General features: G+C 39.7%; 1 protein-coding gene across 3 annotated transcripts in view; it reads left to right on the top strand.

Moving 5' to 3' along the window:
- CFLAR (CASP8 and FADD like apoptosis regulator) overlaps positions 1-18,988 on the top strand; it is a 224,037-nt gene that overhangs the window by 204,788 nt on the left and 261 nt on the right. For 2 of the 3 annotated variants that reach the window (XM_049615899.1, XM_049615898.1), the window contains 2 exons: positions 5,349-5,859; positions 8,109-17,770. In XM_049615899.1, the coding sequence (XP_049471856.1) occupies positions 5,349-5,859; positions 8,109-8,247 (650 nt within the window). In that variant the 3' untranslated portion in view covers positions 8,248-17,770. Of the gene's footprint in view, positions 1-5,348; positions 5,860-8,108; positions 17,771-18,988 lie in introns of those variants that run through there. The other variant, XR_007454442.1, reaches the window with a different exon arrangement.

Below are 18,988 nucleotides of genomic sequence, written 5' to 3'. Positions count from 1 at the left end.
TGGGGTCATCCCAAGGCTTGATTGGGATTGGAGAATCCTCTCAGGTGGCTCCCTCATGTGGCTGGGAAGTTGGTGCAGCCCTTATTTCTTCATGTGGGCTTCTGCACGGAACTGCTTGAGTGTTCTAATGACAGGTTAGTTGGCTTCCTCCAGAGTGAGCTGTTCAAAAGAGGGAAAGAGCCAGGTAGAAATTGCATTTTTTTATGATCTAGGTTTGGAAGTCATATAGTATCCCTTCAGCCACAGTCATTAGAAATAAGTTACCAAGTGTGGCCCACATTCAAGGGGAGGGTAATTACACTCTTTTTAAGGAAGGAGTGTCAAAAAATTTGTGGACACATTTAAAACTGCCATATCTGGTAGATGTGGGGCCACAATTAAACCCAGCTCTCCTGAGTGGAAAGTTCCACTAGACCCAATGTGAACATATCCAGGTACTGCCCACAGGCTGGGTGAATTACACTCAGAGCACCCAAGCCAGCTTTTATTTGCCCGGTGGCTAGTTATTCCAGTTTTTTTTTACTCAAGGTTTCTTTTCCTATCTTTCTCTCCCTATTTCCTGCTGAGAAGCCAGAAGACAAAATGTGATAGCTAACTTTCACTTTTGTAGTTTATTAGTGTTGGTAAAATTTGCAGGGCAAGAAGGTTGAGACTATTGGTTGAAGCTGTGAGTCTCTGAATTATTTGTGACTATTCAGACTTCATATTGTTCCCATTTAGTGTAGAGAGTTGAGAATTTGTGGAGAACTGTTATGTGGTGATTTCAGGGGAATGACTTACATCCCCTTTCTGTGATGCCTACACTGGTATGAGATGGGGGCTTTTTGTTCCTTGGTAGAAGTTTTATCTGTTCTAATTACTGTTATGTTGTTTGGTTTGGGGTGAATGCAGTGGTAGACTTCTGGAAGACCACACCCCAGGGGACGAAGAGAGGTGGGTACACAGTCATGAGACATGGAAAGAAATCCCAAAAAGTTGGCTAAGAGTAAAGGTAACTATCTGAATTGGGAGACGTCTGTTTAGCTTAGGGCAGAACAGTTTTTCTGCTCTGCAGATGAACTAAGAAGTGGAGGCATCCTTCAGACAAGGAACAGAAACTTAATGGGTGGCTCAAAAGGATGTGGCATTTCTTAATGAGGAAGAGAAAGATGTCTCTCTTCGCTGTTAGAAAGATATAAAAAATCAAGAGACTGTATTTATTTTTCTGATGAGGGCAAACTGAGCAGATGGGAAAGAAATGGACTGGGGACGATTTCTACAGTTCCAAGGCTATGGAAACTTCAAAAAGATGGATAAAATATATATATATTTTAAAGGTAATAGGAACTCATTTCTCTTGAGCACCAGGAGCTTTATATGTATTACCTCATTTAATCCTCATAGCATGCTCACAGGATAGGTATCATCACTTGCATTTAAAGCTAAGGAGACCCACTTCTTTAAGGTCATGCTACCATCATGTGGTAAGGTCAGTGTTAGAAGGCAGCCTTGTCTGACATAAAGTCTGACTTTTCCACTGCCTTACACTGCTTCTTCAGGCAAAGTCAATCCAGGATTCCCGGAAACTGGGAGAAGAATCTTTTCTTTTTTAATATGAAATTTATTGTCAAATTGGTTTCCATACAATACTCAGTGCTCATCCCAACAGGTGCCCACCTCACTACCCATCCCCACTTTCCGCTCCCTACCACCCCCCATCAACCCTCAGTTTATTCTCAGTTTTTAAGAGTCTCTTATGGTTTGGCTCCCTCCCTCTCTAACTTTTTTTTTCCTTCCCCTCCCCCATGGTCTTCTGTTAAGTCTCTCAGGATCCATCTATATAAGAGTGAAAACATATGGTATCTGTCTTTCTCTGTATGGCTTATTTCGCTTAGCATCACACTCTCCAGTTCCATCCATGTTGCTACAAAAGGCCATATTTCATTCTTTCTCATTGCCACATAGTATTCCATTGTGTATATAAACCATAATTTCTTTGTCCATTTCAGTTGATGAACATTTAGGCTCTTTCCACCATTTGGCTATTGTTGAAAGTGCTGCTATAAACATTGGAGTACAAGTGCCCCTATGCATCAGGACTCCTGTATCCCTTGGGTAAATTCCTAGCAGTGTTATTGGTGGGTCATAGGGTAGATCTATTTTAAATTTTTTGAGGAACCTCCACACTGTTTTCCAGAGCAGCTGCACCAGTTTGCATTCCCACCAACAGTGCAAGAGGGTTCCCGTTTCTTCACATCCTCTCCAGCATCTATAGTCTCCTGATTTGTTCATTTTAGCCACTCTGACTGACATGAGGTGGTATCTGAGTGTGGTTTTGATTTGTATTTCCCTGATGAGGAGCGACGTTGAGCATCTTTTCATGTGCCTGTTGGCCATCTGGATGTCTTCTTTAGAGAAGTGTCTATTCATGTTTTGTGCCCAATTCTTCACTGGATTATTTGTTTTTCGGGTGTGGAGTTTGGTGAGTTCTTTATAGGTTTTGGATACTAGCCCTTTGTCCGATATGTCATTTGCAAATATCTTTTCCCATTCTGTTGGTTGCCTTTTAGTTTTGTTGATTGTTTCCTTTGCAGTGCAGAAACTTTTTATCTTGATGAGGTCCCAATAGTTCATTTTTGCTTTTAATTCCCTTGCCTTTAGGGATGTGTCAAGTAAGAAATTGCTGCGGCTGAGGTCAGAGAGGTCTTTTCCTGCTTTCTCCTCTAGGGTTTTGATGGTTTCCTGTCTCACATTCAGATCCTTTATCCATTTTGAGTTTATTTTTGTGAATGGTGTCAGAAAGTGGTCTAGTTTCAACCTTCTGCATGTTGCTGTCCAGTTCTCCCAGCACCATTTGTTAAAGAGACTGTCTTTTTTCCATTGGATGTTCTTTCCTGCTTTGTTAAAGATTAGTTGGACATACTTTTGTGGGTCCAATTCTGGAGTCTCTATTCTATTCCATTGGTCTTCGTGTCTGTTTTTGTGCCAATACCATGCTGTCTTAATGATTATAGCTTTGTAGTAGAGGCTAAAGTCTGGGATTGTGATGCCTCCTGCTTTGGTCTTCTTCTTCAAAATCACTTTGGCTATTCAGGGCCTTTTGTGGTTCCATACAAATTTTAGGAGCGCTTGTTCTAGCTTCAAGAAAAATGTTGGTGCAATTTTGATTGGGATTGCATTGAATGTGTAGATTGCTTTGGGTAGAATTGACATTTTAACAGTATTTATTCTTCCAATCCATGAGGACGGAATGTTTTTCCATTTCTTTGTATCTTCTTCAATTTCCTTCATAAGCTTTCTATAGTTTTCAGCATACAGGTCTTTTACATCTTTGGTTAGGTTTATTCCTAGGTATTTTATGCTTCTTGGTGCAATTGTGAATGGGATCAGTTTCTTTATTTGTCTTTCTGTTGCTTCATTATTAGTGTATAAGAATGTAATTGATTTCTGTACATTGATTTTGTATCCTGCGACTTTGCTGAATTCATGTATCAGTTCTAGCAGACTTTTTGTGGAGTCTGTCGGGTTTTCCATGTACAGTATTATGTCATCTGCAAAAAGTGAAAGCTTGACTTCATCTTTGCCAATTTTGATGCCTTTGATTTCCTTTTGTTGTCTGATTGCTGATGCTAGAACTTTCAACACGATAGTAAACAACAGCGGTGAGAGGGGACATCCCTGTCGTGTTCCTGATCTCAGGGGGAAAGCTCTCAGTTTTTCCCCATTGAAGATGATATTAGCTGTGGGCTTTTCATAAATGGCTTTTATGCGGTTTAAGTATGTTCCTTCTATCCCGACTTTCTTCAGGGTTTTTATTTAGAAAGGATGCTGAATTTTGTCAAATGCTTTTTCTGTGTCGATTGACAGGATCATATGGTTCTTATCTTTTTCTTATTAATGTGATGTATCACGTTGATTGATTTGCGAATGTTGAACCAGCCCTGCAGCCCAGGAATGAATCCCACTTGATCATGGTGAATAATTCTTTTTATATGCTGTTGAATTCGATTTGCTAGTATCTTGTTGAGAATTTTTGCATCCATAGTCATCAGGTATATTGGCCTGTAGTTCTCTTTTTTTACTGGGTCTCTGTATGGTTTAGGAATCAAAGTAATGCTGGCTTCATAGAATGAGTCTGGAAGTTTTCCTTCCCTTTCTATTTTTTGGAACAGCTTGAGAAGGATAGGTATTATCTCTGCTTTAAATGTCTGGTAGAATTCCCCAGGGAAGCCATCTGGTCCTGGACTCTTATTTTTTGGGAGATTTTTGATAACTGATTCAATTTCTTCACTGGTTATGGGTCTGTTCAAGTTTTCTATTTCTTCCTGTTTGAGTTTTGGAAGTGTGTGGTTGCTTAGGAATTTGTCCATTTCTTCCAGCTTGTCCAGTTTGTTGGTATATAATTTTTAAATAATATTCCCTGATAATTGCTTGTATTTCTGAGGGATTGGTTGTAATAATTCCATTTTCATTCATTATTTTGTCTATTTGGGTCATCTCCCTTTTCTTTTTGAGAAGCCTGGCTAGAGGTTTATCAATTTTGTTTATTTTTTAAAAAAACCAGCTCTTTGTTTCATTGATCTGCTCTACAGTTTTTTTAGAATCTATATTGTTTATTTCTGCTCTGATCTTTATTATTTCTCTTCTTCTGCTGGGTTTGGGGTGTCTTTGCTGTTCTGCTTCTATTTCCTTTAGGTGTGCTGTTAGATTTTGTATTTGGGATTCTTCTTGTTTCTTGAGATTGGGAGAAGAATCTTTGAGGGCACTGAAGGGAATCTTGGCTAAGGACTCCCACTGCTCAGTTAGAGGTTACACTGGGAGGCAGGTCTAAGAGGAACTGGGGAGTCTGGAAATGGTCACAACTTAGATGTAGTTGTGGGCCTCTGTATCAGCCCACAGCCCACGGGAAGGTGGGAACTCGTGTCTCGTGCCATCATTTTTGATCTAGATTTGGGTCTGTGCTCTGCAAATGCATCCATTCCTACACACTTGGGTGTTATTTTAAGAAAGAGCCTTTTGAAAAATCCCCAACTTTGTTTTGAAGAGAAAAAGTTTTGTACCCCGCCTTGGTTGCATCAGACTAGAAGTGGGCCCAGTCTGTACCTGTGACCAGATGTGATAGTAGCTTCAGGCAGGGGACAGATCATAATAGGGGACAGATTGTAAGTGGGAATCGGGGACATGAATGTCACGTGTTTCAGGTTGATTCTCTCCTGACCCATGCTCAGGTCCTTCACAACCTCAAAATATGGCATAAGAGCAGAAATGGAGAAGTAGCGGAGATCAGACTGTGCTTAGGACTGCTACCCAGTACCTCTTAAACTTTTCTAACCTTAGTGTTGTTTTCCATGTGTGTTTATTTTATCCAGAGTTTCTTCGGGACACTTTTACTTCCTTGGGCTATGAAGTCCAGTATTTTTTGTACCTGCGTGTGGACAGTATAATCCAAATTCTTCGCCAAGTTGCCTGCATGCCCCAACACCAAGACTATGACAGCTTTGTGTGTGTCCTGGTGAGCCGAGGTGGCTCCCACAGCGTGTTTGGCGTGGATCAGACACAGCCAGGGTTCCCTTTGGATCAGATCAGGAGGATGTTCATGGGAGATGCATGCCCTTCTCTCTTAGGGAAGCCAAAGCTCTTTTTTATTCAGAACTATGTGGTGTCAGAGGGCCAACTGGACAGCAGCAGCTTCCTGGAGGTGGATGGGCCAGCAGTGAACAATGTGGAGTCCAAGGCCAGGCAGCCTGTGCCCTGTACCATCCACCGAGAAGCTGACTTCCTCTGGAGCCTGTGCACAGCAGACGTGTCCCTGTTGGAACGGTCCTCCAGCTCACCATCGTTGTACCTGAAGTGCCTTTCCCAGAAACTGTGGCAAGAAAGGTGAGCCACTCAGGCCGTGGCCCATGCCCAGACCACTTGTTTGTTTTCTTGCTGCCAAGATGGAGAGATGGAGATTACCATTGTGCCATATTTGATGCCCTTCTCTTCAGGGAGAAAAGGATTTTTCATTCCTTGTTGGGGTTGCCTTGGGAAGGATTCACATTTTATGACCTGCCTTTGTGCTTCAGGAGGTCACTTGTTAGTCAGCTTGTAGTTTGGATATTGTTCCTCAAAATAAATAAATTTTTAATTTTTTTTAAATTACAAAAGCAGTACATACTCCTTATTTAAAAAAAAAACAATGAAATATAAATGCTTAAAGCAGAACATAACCAATAGTTATAATCCTGCTTATTAAAACCAATCTCTGTTAGCCAAGTCTTGGTGTATTGTCTTTCAGATCTTTTTTGATACCCACACAATCGTATATAAATATGTTTTTTAAACCAAAATGAAATCGCTATCTGCTATTACTTTGTAACCTGCTTCTACTTGGTGTAACACTATATCACATACAGTTTTACATGTCACTAGTTACATTTCTAAGCATCATTTTAAACTTTAAAAAAATATTTATTTTTGAGAGAGAGACAGAGAGAGAGAGAGAGAGAGAGAGAGAGAGAGCATGAGCAGGGGAGGGACAGAGAGAGAGGGAGACGCAGAATCTGAAGCAGGTTCCAGGCTCTGAGCTGTCAGAACAGAGCCCGACACAGGGCTTGAAGTCACAAACCATGAGATCATGACCTGAGCCGAAGTCAGACACTTAACTGAGTCACCCAGGTGCCCCTGTAAGCATCATTTTAATGTCTGTGGAACCATCCACAATATGATTATGGCATAAGTTACTTGACCAATTTTCAGGCGTTGGAAGGTGTTTCGCTTTCATAAAAAAAAGTTTTCGATATCTTTGTAGTTCAGTGTTTGTGCTTATATTTACTGTTTTCTTGAGGAAAATACCCAGAAGAAGAATTACTATGTCCAACAACATTTATTTATTTATTTATTTATTTATTTATTAAAAAAATTTTTTTTTAACGTTTATTTATTTTTGAGACAGAGAGAGACAGAGCATGAACGGGGGAGGGTCAGAGAGAGGGAGACACAGAATCTGAAACAGGCTCCAGGCTCTGAGCTGTCAGCACAGAGCCCGACGCGGGGCTTGAACTCACGGACCACGAGATCATGACCTGAGCCGAAGTCGGCCGCTTAACCGACTGAGCCACCCAGGCGCCCCTATTTATTTATTTTTAACGTTTATTTATTTTTGAGACAGAGAGAGATAGAGCATGAACAGGGGAGGGTCAGAGAGAGAGGGAGACACAGAATCTGAAACAGGCTCCAGGCTCTGAGCTGTCAGCACAGAGCCCGACGTGGGGCTCGAACCCACGAACTGTGAGATTGTGACCTGAGCTGAAGTCGGATGCTTAGCCAACTGAGCCACCCAGGCACCCCAACAACATGCATTTTTAAAGGTTTGGATGCATTTTATCAGATTGTCATCTCGGACAGTTAAACCTGCTTTGCATGAGAGCGCCCATGTCCCCGAGCTCTGCCCGACACTGCATTTTTTTTTATTTCCCCATTTTGACAGTTTGATAGGTGAAAAATGGTACCTGACTCTTCAGGTTTGCAAGTCTTTGTTACACAGACGTTTCTGATGTTTATTGGCAAGAATACTTTTCTAAGGGAAACCTTGGTGATCTGGTTTTCATTTAAGCTGAATGAAGCCCCACTATACTTCCATGTAAGATTAACAGTCCTTTTTCAGCTGTTCCCTCCTTACAGTTTAGAATCATGTTCCTGAGCCATGTGTGAAATGCATTCTGTTGTATCTCTGGGGACCTCAGGAATACATCTCATCGCCTGTGACTCCCCAGCCCCCTCAGTAGTGGCTCAGCAGCAAGGAGTAGGCGGTAGTAGGGATGACTCAGCCTTCCAAGGTAGACACTTCATGGACCAGCAGTATCCATGGTCTTTTACATCTGTCCTCCATTTGCATAGATGGTCCAGCTAGGTTATCATCTGACTGGAGTGTCCCAAGAATATGACTCGGTTGCCTCTTGGGTGAGGGTCATTGGGCCAGAGTGTTGCAGGCTGGTCTGGATCACTCACTAAGCAGCTTGTAGAGCATTTAGAAAGGAACAATTTCAAGCACTTTCACATCTGTTGCCTCATTTCACCCAAATGACAATCTGTCTCCTCTTTGATATTTGCATGGCATTAATTTTTGCCTTTCTCATTCCCTCCAGAAGACGCCCACTCTTGGAACTCCACATTGAACTCAACAGCAGTGTGTATGATTGGAACAGCAAAGTGTCTGCTAAGGAGAGGTACTACGTCTGGCTGCAGCACACTCTGAGAAAGAAACTCATCCTCTCTTGCAAATGAAAAGCCAAAAGACTTTCTTAGCTTTGCAGTCTCCATCACTAGCCCCAAGTAGTTTTCAAGCAAATGTATGCGTCACGTGGGTAAGATGGGGTCCTGTTATGGCTGAAATGACCGTCTGTGAGGAATGTTATCAGGAAGGGGTGTTTGAGCTAAAGCTTCTGGGTTGAAGGTTTTGGCCTCTGTTGCTGAAAGCTTGTCAAAACAGTGTTAGAAAGGAAATAGCTTTGAAACTTTATTATTATTTTTTTAATGTTTATTTATATTTGAGAGAGAGAGAGACAGTGTGTGAATGGGGGAGGGGTACAGAGAAACAGAGACAGAATCTGAAGCAGGCTCTAGGCTCTGAGCTGTCACCACAGAGCCTGATGCAGTGCTCGAACTCACACGCCGTGAGAGAGATCATGACCTGAGCTGAAGTTGAATGCTTAACCAACTGAGCCACCCAGGCACCCTGGCTTTGAAACTTTAAAAAGCAAGTACTGGTTGAATTGGGTGACTCATGATTGTGTTGCCTTCCCTCGTGCAATCAAGTAAACCGGAGCCATGGAGATAAGGTTGCAGTAACACAGTTAATTAGCCTGTGTGTATCCATGCTCCAAGAAGAAAAGTAAAATAAAAAACCAAAACAATGAGGGACACCTGGATGGCTCAATTGGTTGAGCATCCAACTCTTGATTTTGGCCCGGGTCATGATCCAGGGTTGTGGGATCAAGCCCTGCAACACTCGCTGAGCATGGAGCCTTCTTAAGATTCTCTCTTTCTGACGGGTGCCTTGTTGGCTCAGTCGGTTAAGTATCCGACTTAGGCTCAGGTCATGGTCTCACTGTTCATGGGTTTGAGCCCTGTGTCAGGCTCTGTGCTAACAGTTCAGAGCCTGGAGAATCCTTCAGATTCTGTGTCTCCCTCTTTCTCTGCCCATCCCACGTTCATGCTCTGTCTCTCAAAAATGAATAAATGTTAAAAAAAAAAAAGATTCTCTCTTACTGAGTATCCAATGGAAAAAAGACAGTGTCTTTAGCAAACGGTGCTGGGAGAACTGGACAGCAATATGCAGAAGAATGAAGATGGACCACTTTCTTACACCATACACAAAAATAAATTCAAAATGGATGAAAGACCTAAATGTGACGCAGGAAACCATCAAAATTCTAGAGGAGAAAACAGCCAACAACCTCTATGACCTCGGCCCCAGCAACTTCTTACACAACACGTCTCTGAAGGCAAGGGAAATAAAGGCAAAAATGAACAATTGGGACCTCATCATGATAAAAAGCTTCTACACAGCAAAGGAAACAACAAAACTAAAAGGCAGCCAATGGAATGGGAGAAGATATTTGCAAATGACATATCAGAGAAAGGGCTAGTATCCAAAATATAAAAAGAACTTAACAAACTCAGCACCCAAAAAACAAATATTCCAGTGAAGAAATGGGCAGAAGACATGAATAGATATTTTTCCAAAGAAGACATCCAGATGTCTAACAGATACATGAAGAGATGCTCAAAATCACTCATCATCAGGGAAATACAAATCAAAACCACATTGAGATACCATCTCACACAGGTCAGAGTGGCTAAAATTAGTATCAACAGATGTTGGCGAGGATGTAGAGAAAGGGGAGCCCTCTTGTACTGTCGGTGGGAATGCAAACTGGTGCAGCCACTCTGGAAAACAGTGTGGAGTTTCCTCAAAAAATTAAAAATAGAATTACCCTATGACCCAACAATAGTACTACTAGGAATTTATCCAAAGGATACGGGAGTGCTGTTTCATAGGGACACATGTACCCCAATGTTTATAGCAACAGTATCAACAATAGCCAAATTATGGAAAGAGCCCAAATGTCCCTCAACTGATGAATGGATAAGGAAGATGTGGATGGATGGATATATGGATAATGGAATTATGTGTAATGGAATACTACTTGGTGATGAAAAAAATGAAATCTTGCCATTTGCAGCAGCATGGATGAAACTGGAGGGTATTATGCTAAGTGAAATAAGTCAGTCAGAGAAAGTCAGATATGTGATTTCACTCATATGTGGAATTTGAGAAACTTAACAGAAGACCATAGGGGAAGGGAAGGAAAAATAAGTTACAAACAGAGAGGGATGCAAACCATAAGAGACTCTTAAATACAGAGAACAAACTGAAAGTTGAAGGGGGTAGGAAGTTGAGAGGGCAGGGAAAATGGGAGATGGGCATTGAGGACAGATCTTGTTGGGATGAGCACTGGCTGTTGTATGTTCTTACATTAGATTAGGAATCTAATCTTGAATACACTGTATGTTAGCTAACTTGACAATAAATTATTAAAATAAAAAAATTAAAATAAAATAATTCTCAAAAAAAAAAAGATTCTCTCTTTCTCTCCCTCTCCCCTCTCTCCTGCTTATGTACTCTCTCTCTCTCTCTCTCACTCTCTTTCTCTCTGTCAAACAAAAACAAAAACAATGAAACGTAACAAACACTTACAATCTTACCTACCACATACAACCACAGTTAATTTGCAAATTTATTTTCTGTGTACAAGATTCGGATGTTAAGTCAGGGGGACTGTCTTTCTCTGTTCAGGCTACTATGACAAAGTGCCAGAGACTGGATGGCTTAAAGAAACACTTATTTCTTGCAGTTCTAGAGACTGGGAAGTCCAAGATCAAGGTGCTGACACATCTGGTGTCTGGTGAGAACCTGCTTCTGTGTCTGCTAATGACCATCTTCTCATGGTGCCCTCACATGTCAAAGAGCAGAGACAGGAAGCAAACTGTCTGTGATAGCTCTACCTTCATGACCTAGTCACCCCAAACACCCTGCCTCCTAATATCATCACACTGAGGCTTAGGGTTTCAACCTATGAATTTGGTGAGGGACACAAACATTCAGACAATAGCAGTGACTTTATAATTTGAGATTACTTGTCTGTCTAGAACTCAAGTGACACTTTACAGCAAATAATTTTCTCTCGCAGATTTGATGACATGACCTAAAAAGAGATCATTATTTAAAAATATCATTTAAGGGGTGCCTGGGTGGCTTAGTCAGTTAAGTGTTTGACTTCGGCTCAGGTCATGATTTTGCGGTTCGTGAGTTTGAGCCCCACCTTGGGCTCTGTGCTGACGGCTCACAGCCGGAGTCTGCTTCAGATTCTGTGTCTCCCTCTCTCTCTGCCCTTCCCCTATGCATTCTCTCTCTCTCTCTCTCTCAAAAATAAACATTAAAAAATTTAAAATATTTAAAGTATTTATTTAATTATTTATTTATTTATTTTTAAGTTTATTTATTCTGAGAGAGAGAGAGAGAGAGAGAGAGAGAGCGAGCGAGCGCGCAAAAGCTGGGGAGGGAAAGAGAGAGAGGGAGACAAAGAGAATCCCAAGCAGGTTCCACACTGTCAGAGAGGGAGCCCACACAGGGCTCGAACTCATGAAATGTGAGATCATGACCTGAGCTGAAATCAAGAGTCAGACGCTTAACCAACTGAGCTACCCAGGCACCCCTCATTTAAAATTAAAAAAAATATATATATTTATTTTTATATTTTTTGACTTGGTTTTAAATGGTGTGTATTTCTTATGTGCATATTTGTGTGTGTTTTGCTGTGACCAATCAGCAAGACTGAAAAGCATGAAAGGAGTATTCAGACCATTCATAAGCAGTTATTTTTGCTTTTTGTTTTAATGAGTGTGGGACACCTGAGGATATTTTTGAATGTAACATTGTTGAGGGGCACCTGCAAGAATAATGTATATGCCTGTCCTCATGAACCAGAACCTTGTGTTGATTATTACAGAAAGAAACCGAGAGAGATCTTAGAGACCTGACAGCTTTGGCATCCTTTTCTGTTCCATCCAGACCAGGTCATAAGCATTTTCCATTTATTCTGTTTCTTATCTTATGCTGGAATAGCACATGTTTTTTACCTTTTTTTCCTCTTTACTTTTGAGGCGGGATCATCCCCACTCTTGCGAGTAACTTGCCTCAAAATACCATGTATAGGATCTTTGGCTCACAAAAAAATTGCAGACCAAACCCAGAAACAAAGTATTTATTTATATTGCTTTTTAGTTTTATGCATTTTTGTATATTATTAAGATAACTTGCATTTGCAATAACAGAGATGGACTTTGAATACATTAGGCAAGCGAAATAAATCAGACACAAAAAGAAAAATACTGTATAATTTTACATATGTGTGGAATCTTGAAAACAAAAAACAAACAAAGGACTCATAGAAAAAGACATCACACTTGTGGTTACCAGAGGTAACCACAGAGGTTGGGGGAGAGGGAATTGGAAGAAGGTAGTCAAAAGGTACAAACTTCCAGCTATGAGATAAGTAAGTACTAGGGATGTAATGTACAACAGTGGCTAATACTGCTGTACGATATACGGGACAGTTGTTAAGAAGTTAAATCCCAAGAGTCCTCATCACGAAGAAAAAAATTTTCCTTTGTCCTTTCCTTTCTTTTCTTTTTATTGCATCTATATAAGAAGATGGATGTTAGTTAAATTGATCATGGTAATCATTTCATAGTATATGTAAATCAAACCATCACACTGTATGCCTTAAAATTTAGACAGTGATGTATGTTAATTATTTCTCAATAAAACTAGAAAAAACATTTGATAAGGACAATAAATCTAAATGAATTTAAAAGGTAACCTATAAATGAAAACTTGATACATTTAATGAATTAAATTTCTGTATATAAATATGATGGTAAACTTAAGCATTCATTCAACTGAAACCACAAATCTAATACATTAGATTTTCTTAAATGTTTTAAACACACTAAAAAATAGACAATTTACAATGATTACAAAATGGATCAGTACATTCGGTTACAAAAGTATGTGTATGATGTACTTAGGCTTATTTCTTCATTGTGTTTACATTCCTTTTTTTTTTTTTTTTTTTTTTTTTTTTTACCTTTCAAATTTTCTAAGATTATGGCAAAAATGGATAGTCTATGATTCAGGACTTGAAGTTTAAGATTTAGTGTGCCATTCAGGGTGTTTTACCTGAGTCTGTCATCCAATTGGATTAGCTGTTTTTATAGTTAGACTTTATTCATTGATTGAGATTTACCAATTGCTGGAATTATTGACTTTGGCATCAGATATGTTTTGATTTTTTGTAACCTCGTTTCTTCGATGTATTCTTGTTATAGTCTAATTTCTATTTCTATTTTAAAATAAAAAGTAGTAATATGATATCTTGTATTCTATTGAGGACTGAATTTTGAAAATCTTTCACATTAACGTGAACCTTCTTGATTAACTATTTTATCATTCAAAATGATAGTAAGTAACGGATGCAAGATGCAAGTAATGGAAGACGTAACTCACAACAAAAATACCAGTTTTGTTTGTTTGTTTGTTTATGCTTGTTAAGCATAGGGTCCAGAGGTAGGGGTATAGATGCTGGCTTGGTTAAGTCACTGATCGAATGATGTCATCAAGGATTTGGTGCTTTCTATCTTTCCGCTCTGTACTTTCTTTGTTTTGGCTTTTATTTTCAGAATTGTCATCTAATGACTACAAGATGGCCACAGGTCCAAGTATCACACCCAAATGACAGAAAGGAAAACACCTCTTCTTTGTGTTCCTTCTTAAGATCAAAGGAAAATTTCCCTAGAAGCCTTCCTCCCCAAGTGTTTCTTTTCCGTATTTCTCATTGGCTAGAATTGAATGACATGCCCATTCTTAAACCAGCATTTGGCAGAGGGAATAGGATCACCATGGTTGGTTTATACCAGCCCAGCTTCAGTCTCCTGGGCTGGAGAGGGGTTCAGCTCCTCTGAGGCACATGGTGTCCAAAATTAAAAAGTGGGGCATGGAATGACCCTGTGGATAGCCAACCATAATGCATACCAAAAGAATGAGAACATCCATTTTATGATCAAAGAAACTGAGGCACACAGCTTTTAAGTGACTTGTTCCCAAATCTCAGGAAAAAAATAATCAGTGATAGTGCTAGATCTAGAATGTCGACCATCAGCCTATCATCTAGTGTTCTTTAGAAATTAAACAAACATTGGAAATGTGTAGCATCATTTCAGAGAAGGCATCATACTCCTCTCTGCTGTTTATGAGAGTCATTATTTTACCTTTCCAGCCTCTATCCTCTCCCCACAGATAGGTGGCATGGCCACATATCTCACCTTATCCCACCTTCCTGGCATGGTGAAAATATAGAGCTTGGCAAATCAGCATCTTTTCTTTCCTTCTCTTTCCCTTCCCTCTTTTTAAACAATACTTTATTAAATTATACTCTGTCGTCTGTTTACTTTTATCACTTTTTTTTTGTATTACATTATTCTTAATACAACCAATCCCTAGGCTCCAAAGAGAAGAGTGTTAAGTGTTTGCTTAGGTGTTTTGCTCACTGGCAAGTAGTTTGGGGTGGAGTAAAGAGGGATTATGATTTCAGGCCTAGGCTGACGAAATGGGAGGAATAATGCCTTGCCTTCCCTTGCTTACTTAAATGAAAGAGCTTTTATGAGCATACCCATTGGGGGAGCTTGTCTTTCCCCTCCCAGACAAACCCTTTATAGGTACATACAGGGCAGATCCAGCCATGGCAAATATTCAGTCATCAGGGAGGATGTCTAGTCATGGGGGAGGGGAGATGTCCAGCCATGACTGTGAATGCCCAGCCCAGTCATGGGGGATAGAATACACAATCATAGATGGAAATTTCCAGCTGTTGGTAATTGGTAGGATGTTCTGACATGGATGGAGATGTCTAGCCACGGGGATATATCTATATGTTGGCAGAATGTCTAGCCATTGGTGGGGATGTCTAGCTATGGATGGAAACATTCAGCCATAATTAGGATGTTCAGTCATGGATGGTGTGTCCAGTAATGGAAAGAAGTCCAGCCATGGGTTGATGCATAGCTATGACTGGAGATTCCAGCCATGAATAAAGGTGTCTGTCAGAAGCTCAGCTAAGCTGGAAATAGTTGAGCTGGCAGATGTCAGTGTAGATTTCCTGGCTGTCACCTTGAAGCCCTTAGGGGAAGAGGAAGACAGGAGAGTGCTTGGGGCCACTTGAGCCTGATACGGCGCCTTCCCAATAAAGGAGATTTTGTAACTGCTTTGGTGATGCCATGTGAACATCACTATTATCATTATACCACCCCGTGGGGAAGTTATTTTGGAAATATTGAACCAAACCTTGTAAAGTTTGTAGGATTTTGAGGTGGAGAGGAAAATATGCTGTAGGTGAAGAGACAACGCAAGTGAAGAGACAGGGGAAATGCAAGACATGTTTTAGAAAATTTGAGTGTAACTTTTACCTGGCATAGAGAGAATGTGAGCAATGGTGAGTGGTAAGCTAGGAGGTGCCTATTGTTAGAGCGTGGAGAGCCTTCAAGGCCCTCATCTTGGTCCACTAGTTTCCATGGAAGTTATTTTTCTCACTTGAATAGTAGAGTCTATGACTCCTCCTTTGATACTTTTTCATATGAGTATTTGATTACTAGATGAATTTCTTATTCTTTTTGAGTATGGTTTTTAGTGAAATATTTTAGACATGCTAAAAGAGAGTTATATTAGATAACAATATAATGAATACCCATGGTACCTACCACCTAGCTTAAATAAAATGTTCTAAAATATATATGAAGATTCTTAAGATATTACTTTAAGTAATAATCCTAAATATAAAAGAGATAAATGCAATAAGATGTTTCAAACCTTATAATAGCCCCAAACTGAGAATTAGCCAAGTGTTCAGTAATAAGGGTATGCTTATGATGATAGGTCCACTGGTTGATACTTTATGTAACCATTAAAATTATGTTTGTAAATAATAAGAGCTTACATCAAACTGTTATTATCTCTTTTTAAAAGAATTTTTTTAATGTTTATTAATTTTTGAGAGAGAGAGACAGAGTGCAAGCAGGGGGAGAGGCAGAGAAAGAGGGAGACACAGAATCTGAAGCAGGCTTCAGGCTCTGAGCTGTCAGCATAGAGCTGACTTGGGGCTCAAACCCACAAACCGTGAGATCATGATCTGAGCCGAAGTTGGACACTTAACCGCCTGAGTCACCCAGGCGCCCCTATTATTAGCTCTTTACACAAATAGATAATTACACAAATAGATAAACACAAATAAACGAATTATCTCATTTAATCCTCAAAACAGCTGTATGAGGTAGGTATTATTGTTCTCATTTTTTCTTCCCATCCTATAGATAAGGAAAATGAGCAAAGTGATGTTAAGTAGCTTATCCGTGATCACCCCATACTAGGATATAAACTCAAGCCATGAAGAGAGCTACTTTGGGGCCCAAATGCTTAACAAGTTCACAATATGGCCTTGACAGCATATCACAATGAGAAAAATGCTCATATATTCATGTTACCCGGAAAAGAGTACAAAATAGTATGTTTATGTTAACTATGCTTAAAATAAAACAGAAAATACCTCCCATAGGAAAACAAAGGGCCAGAAAGAAATAGTTACAAAGTGGCGTATGGATGACAGAACTGTGGCTGATATTATCTCTTCTTTCTGTTTTCCCAATTCTCATCTCCATCTGTCTATATATTTGAGAATATTGACTTTGCCCTAGAGCTTAGGTGGTTCCTTTCAACTTTCAAGTAGTTGATTCTTCATCACTAACAAAACTACCCTCTCTTCTTACTTTTATCCTTATTTCTCTGTCCCATCTCTAGCCCCTCTTTTCAGAAGCAGAACTCCTGGTCTCAGGGCTGCTTTTCTGAGCCATTGGTTAGGAAGACTGACTAGTAAACCCCTAGTTGACCAATACTTCTATCCCTGTTGTTTCTCCCAACCTTAACCCTGTTCTATGCCATTCCCCAACCTCTTCAATCCTCTTCCATGAATAGGCCATAGTGGGAGTCACTTGACACCTTTATCTGCAGTGTTTGATATGAGAATCTCTTCTTCTCCTCTGAGATTTTAGAAGCAAGTTTTCAGGATTAAGGATGTTATTTATACCATCAAGAGGTCAGAATTTGAGGTCAGCCTTGTCAATTTGGCTGTGGACAGACCCCGCTTGCTGTCCTCATATATTCATTTTCTTTTTCCCTCGTAATAGAAGCCTTGATTTGGAACTGGGCACAAAGCCTCACAGAATATAGTCTACTTGTCCAAGCTTCAATTTGAGCTAGATGTGGTCATGTGTTTAGGTCCTGGCCAATAAGATGTTAGCAGCAGAATCATTTGTCAGTTGCTGAGAACTTCCCTTAAAAGACAGTTGTTTTTTCAGTATGATACTGGCACAAATCAATGAAACAGAATAAAGGGCCCAGAAATAAACCTATGATTATATGGTCAATTAGTTTAAGACAAAGGAGGTGAGATTATGCAAAAGGAAAAAGACAATTTCCTCTACAGATAGTATTGGGAAAACCGGACAGCTACATGCAAAAGAATGAAACTGAACTACTTTACCATACACAAAAACAAAGTTAAAGTGGATTAAGGACCTAAATGTGAGACCTGAAACTATAAAAATCCTTGAAGAGAAAACAGGCAGTAATTTCTCTGACATCAGCTGTAGCAACATTTTTCTAGACATGTCTTCTGAGACAAGGGAAACAAAAGCAAAAATAAACTATTGGGACTACATCAAAACAAAAAGCTTCTGCACAGTGAAGGAAACAATTAACAAAACTAAAAGGCTCCCTGAAGAATGGGAGAAGATATTTGCAAATAACATATCCAATAAATGGTTAGTATCCAAAATATATAAAGAACTTACACAACTCAACAGCTAAACACAATCTGATTAAAAATGAGCAGACATTTCTCCAAAGATGACATACAGAGGGCCAACAGATATATGAAAAGATGCTCAACATCACGGATCATCAGGGAAATGCAAATCAAAACCACAATGAGATATCACCTCATACCTATCAGAATGGCTGAAATAAAAAAGAGAAGAAATAACAAATGTTGAAGAGGATGTAGAGAAAAAGGAACCCTTTTCTGTTCCTTCATTCCCATCATGTACTGTTGATGGGAATGCAAACTGGTGCAGCTGCTGTGGAAAACAGTATGGAGGTTCTTCAAAAAATTAAAAATAGAATTATCATATGATCTAGTAATTCCACTACTAGGTATTTACCTAAAGATTACAAGAACACTAATTCAAAAAGATATATGCACCCCCATGTTCATTGCAGCATTATTTACAATAGCTAAATTACGGAAGCAATCCAAGTGTTGAGTGACAAATGAATGGATAAAGAAGATGTGGTATATAAACAATGGAATATTTATTACTCATTCATAAAGAGAATGAAATATTGCCATTTGCAACAGCATAGATTGATTTAGAGAGTATAATGCTAAATGAAATAAGTCAGAGAAAGACAAATACCATCTGATTTCACTCATATGTGGAATTTAAGAAACAAAACAAACCAAGAAAAAAAAGAGACAACTCAAAAAACAGACTCTTTAAAAACTTTTTTAAAACATTTATTTATTTTTGAGAGACAGAGAGAGACAGAGAAAAAGGGAGACACAGAATCCAAAGCAGGCTCCAGGCTCTGAGCTGTCAGCACAGAGTCCAACACAGGGCTTGAACTCAGAAACTGCGAGATCACGACCTGAGCTGAAGTCAGACGCTTAACTGACTGAGCCACCCAGGCGCCCCCCGCCCCCCCAAAACAGACTCTTAAATATAGAAAACAAACTGATGGTTACCAGTGGGGAGGGAAGTGAGGGAAAGGGTGAAATAGGTGAAGGGAATTAAG

Source organism: Panthera uncia (genome assembly GCF_023721935.1).
Source record: "Panthera uncia isolate 11264 chromosome C1 unlocalized genomic scaffold, Puncia_PCG_1.0 HiC_scaffold_3, whole genome shotgun sequence".
NCBI classification, from domain to species: Eukaryota; Metazoa; Chordata; class Mammalia; order Carnivora; family Felidae; genus Panthera; species Panthera uncia.
The sequence above is the reverse complement of the archived record's forward strand: the minus strand, read 5'-3'. Positions and strand labels throughout refer to the sequence as shown.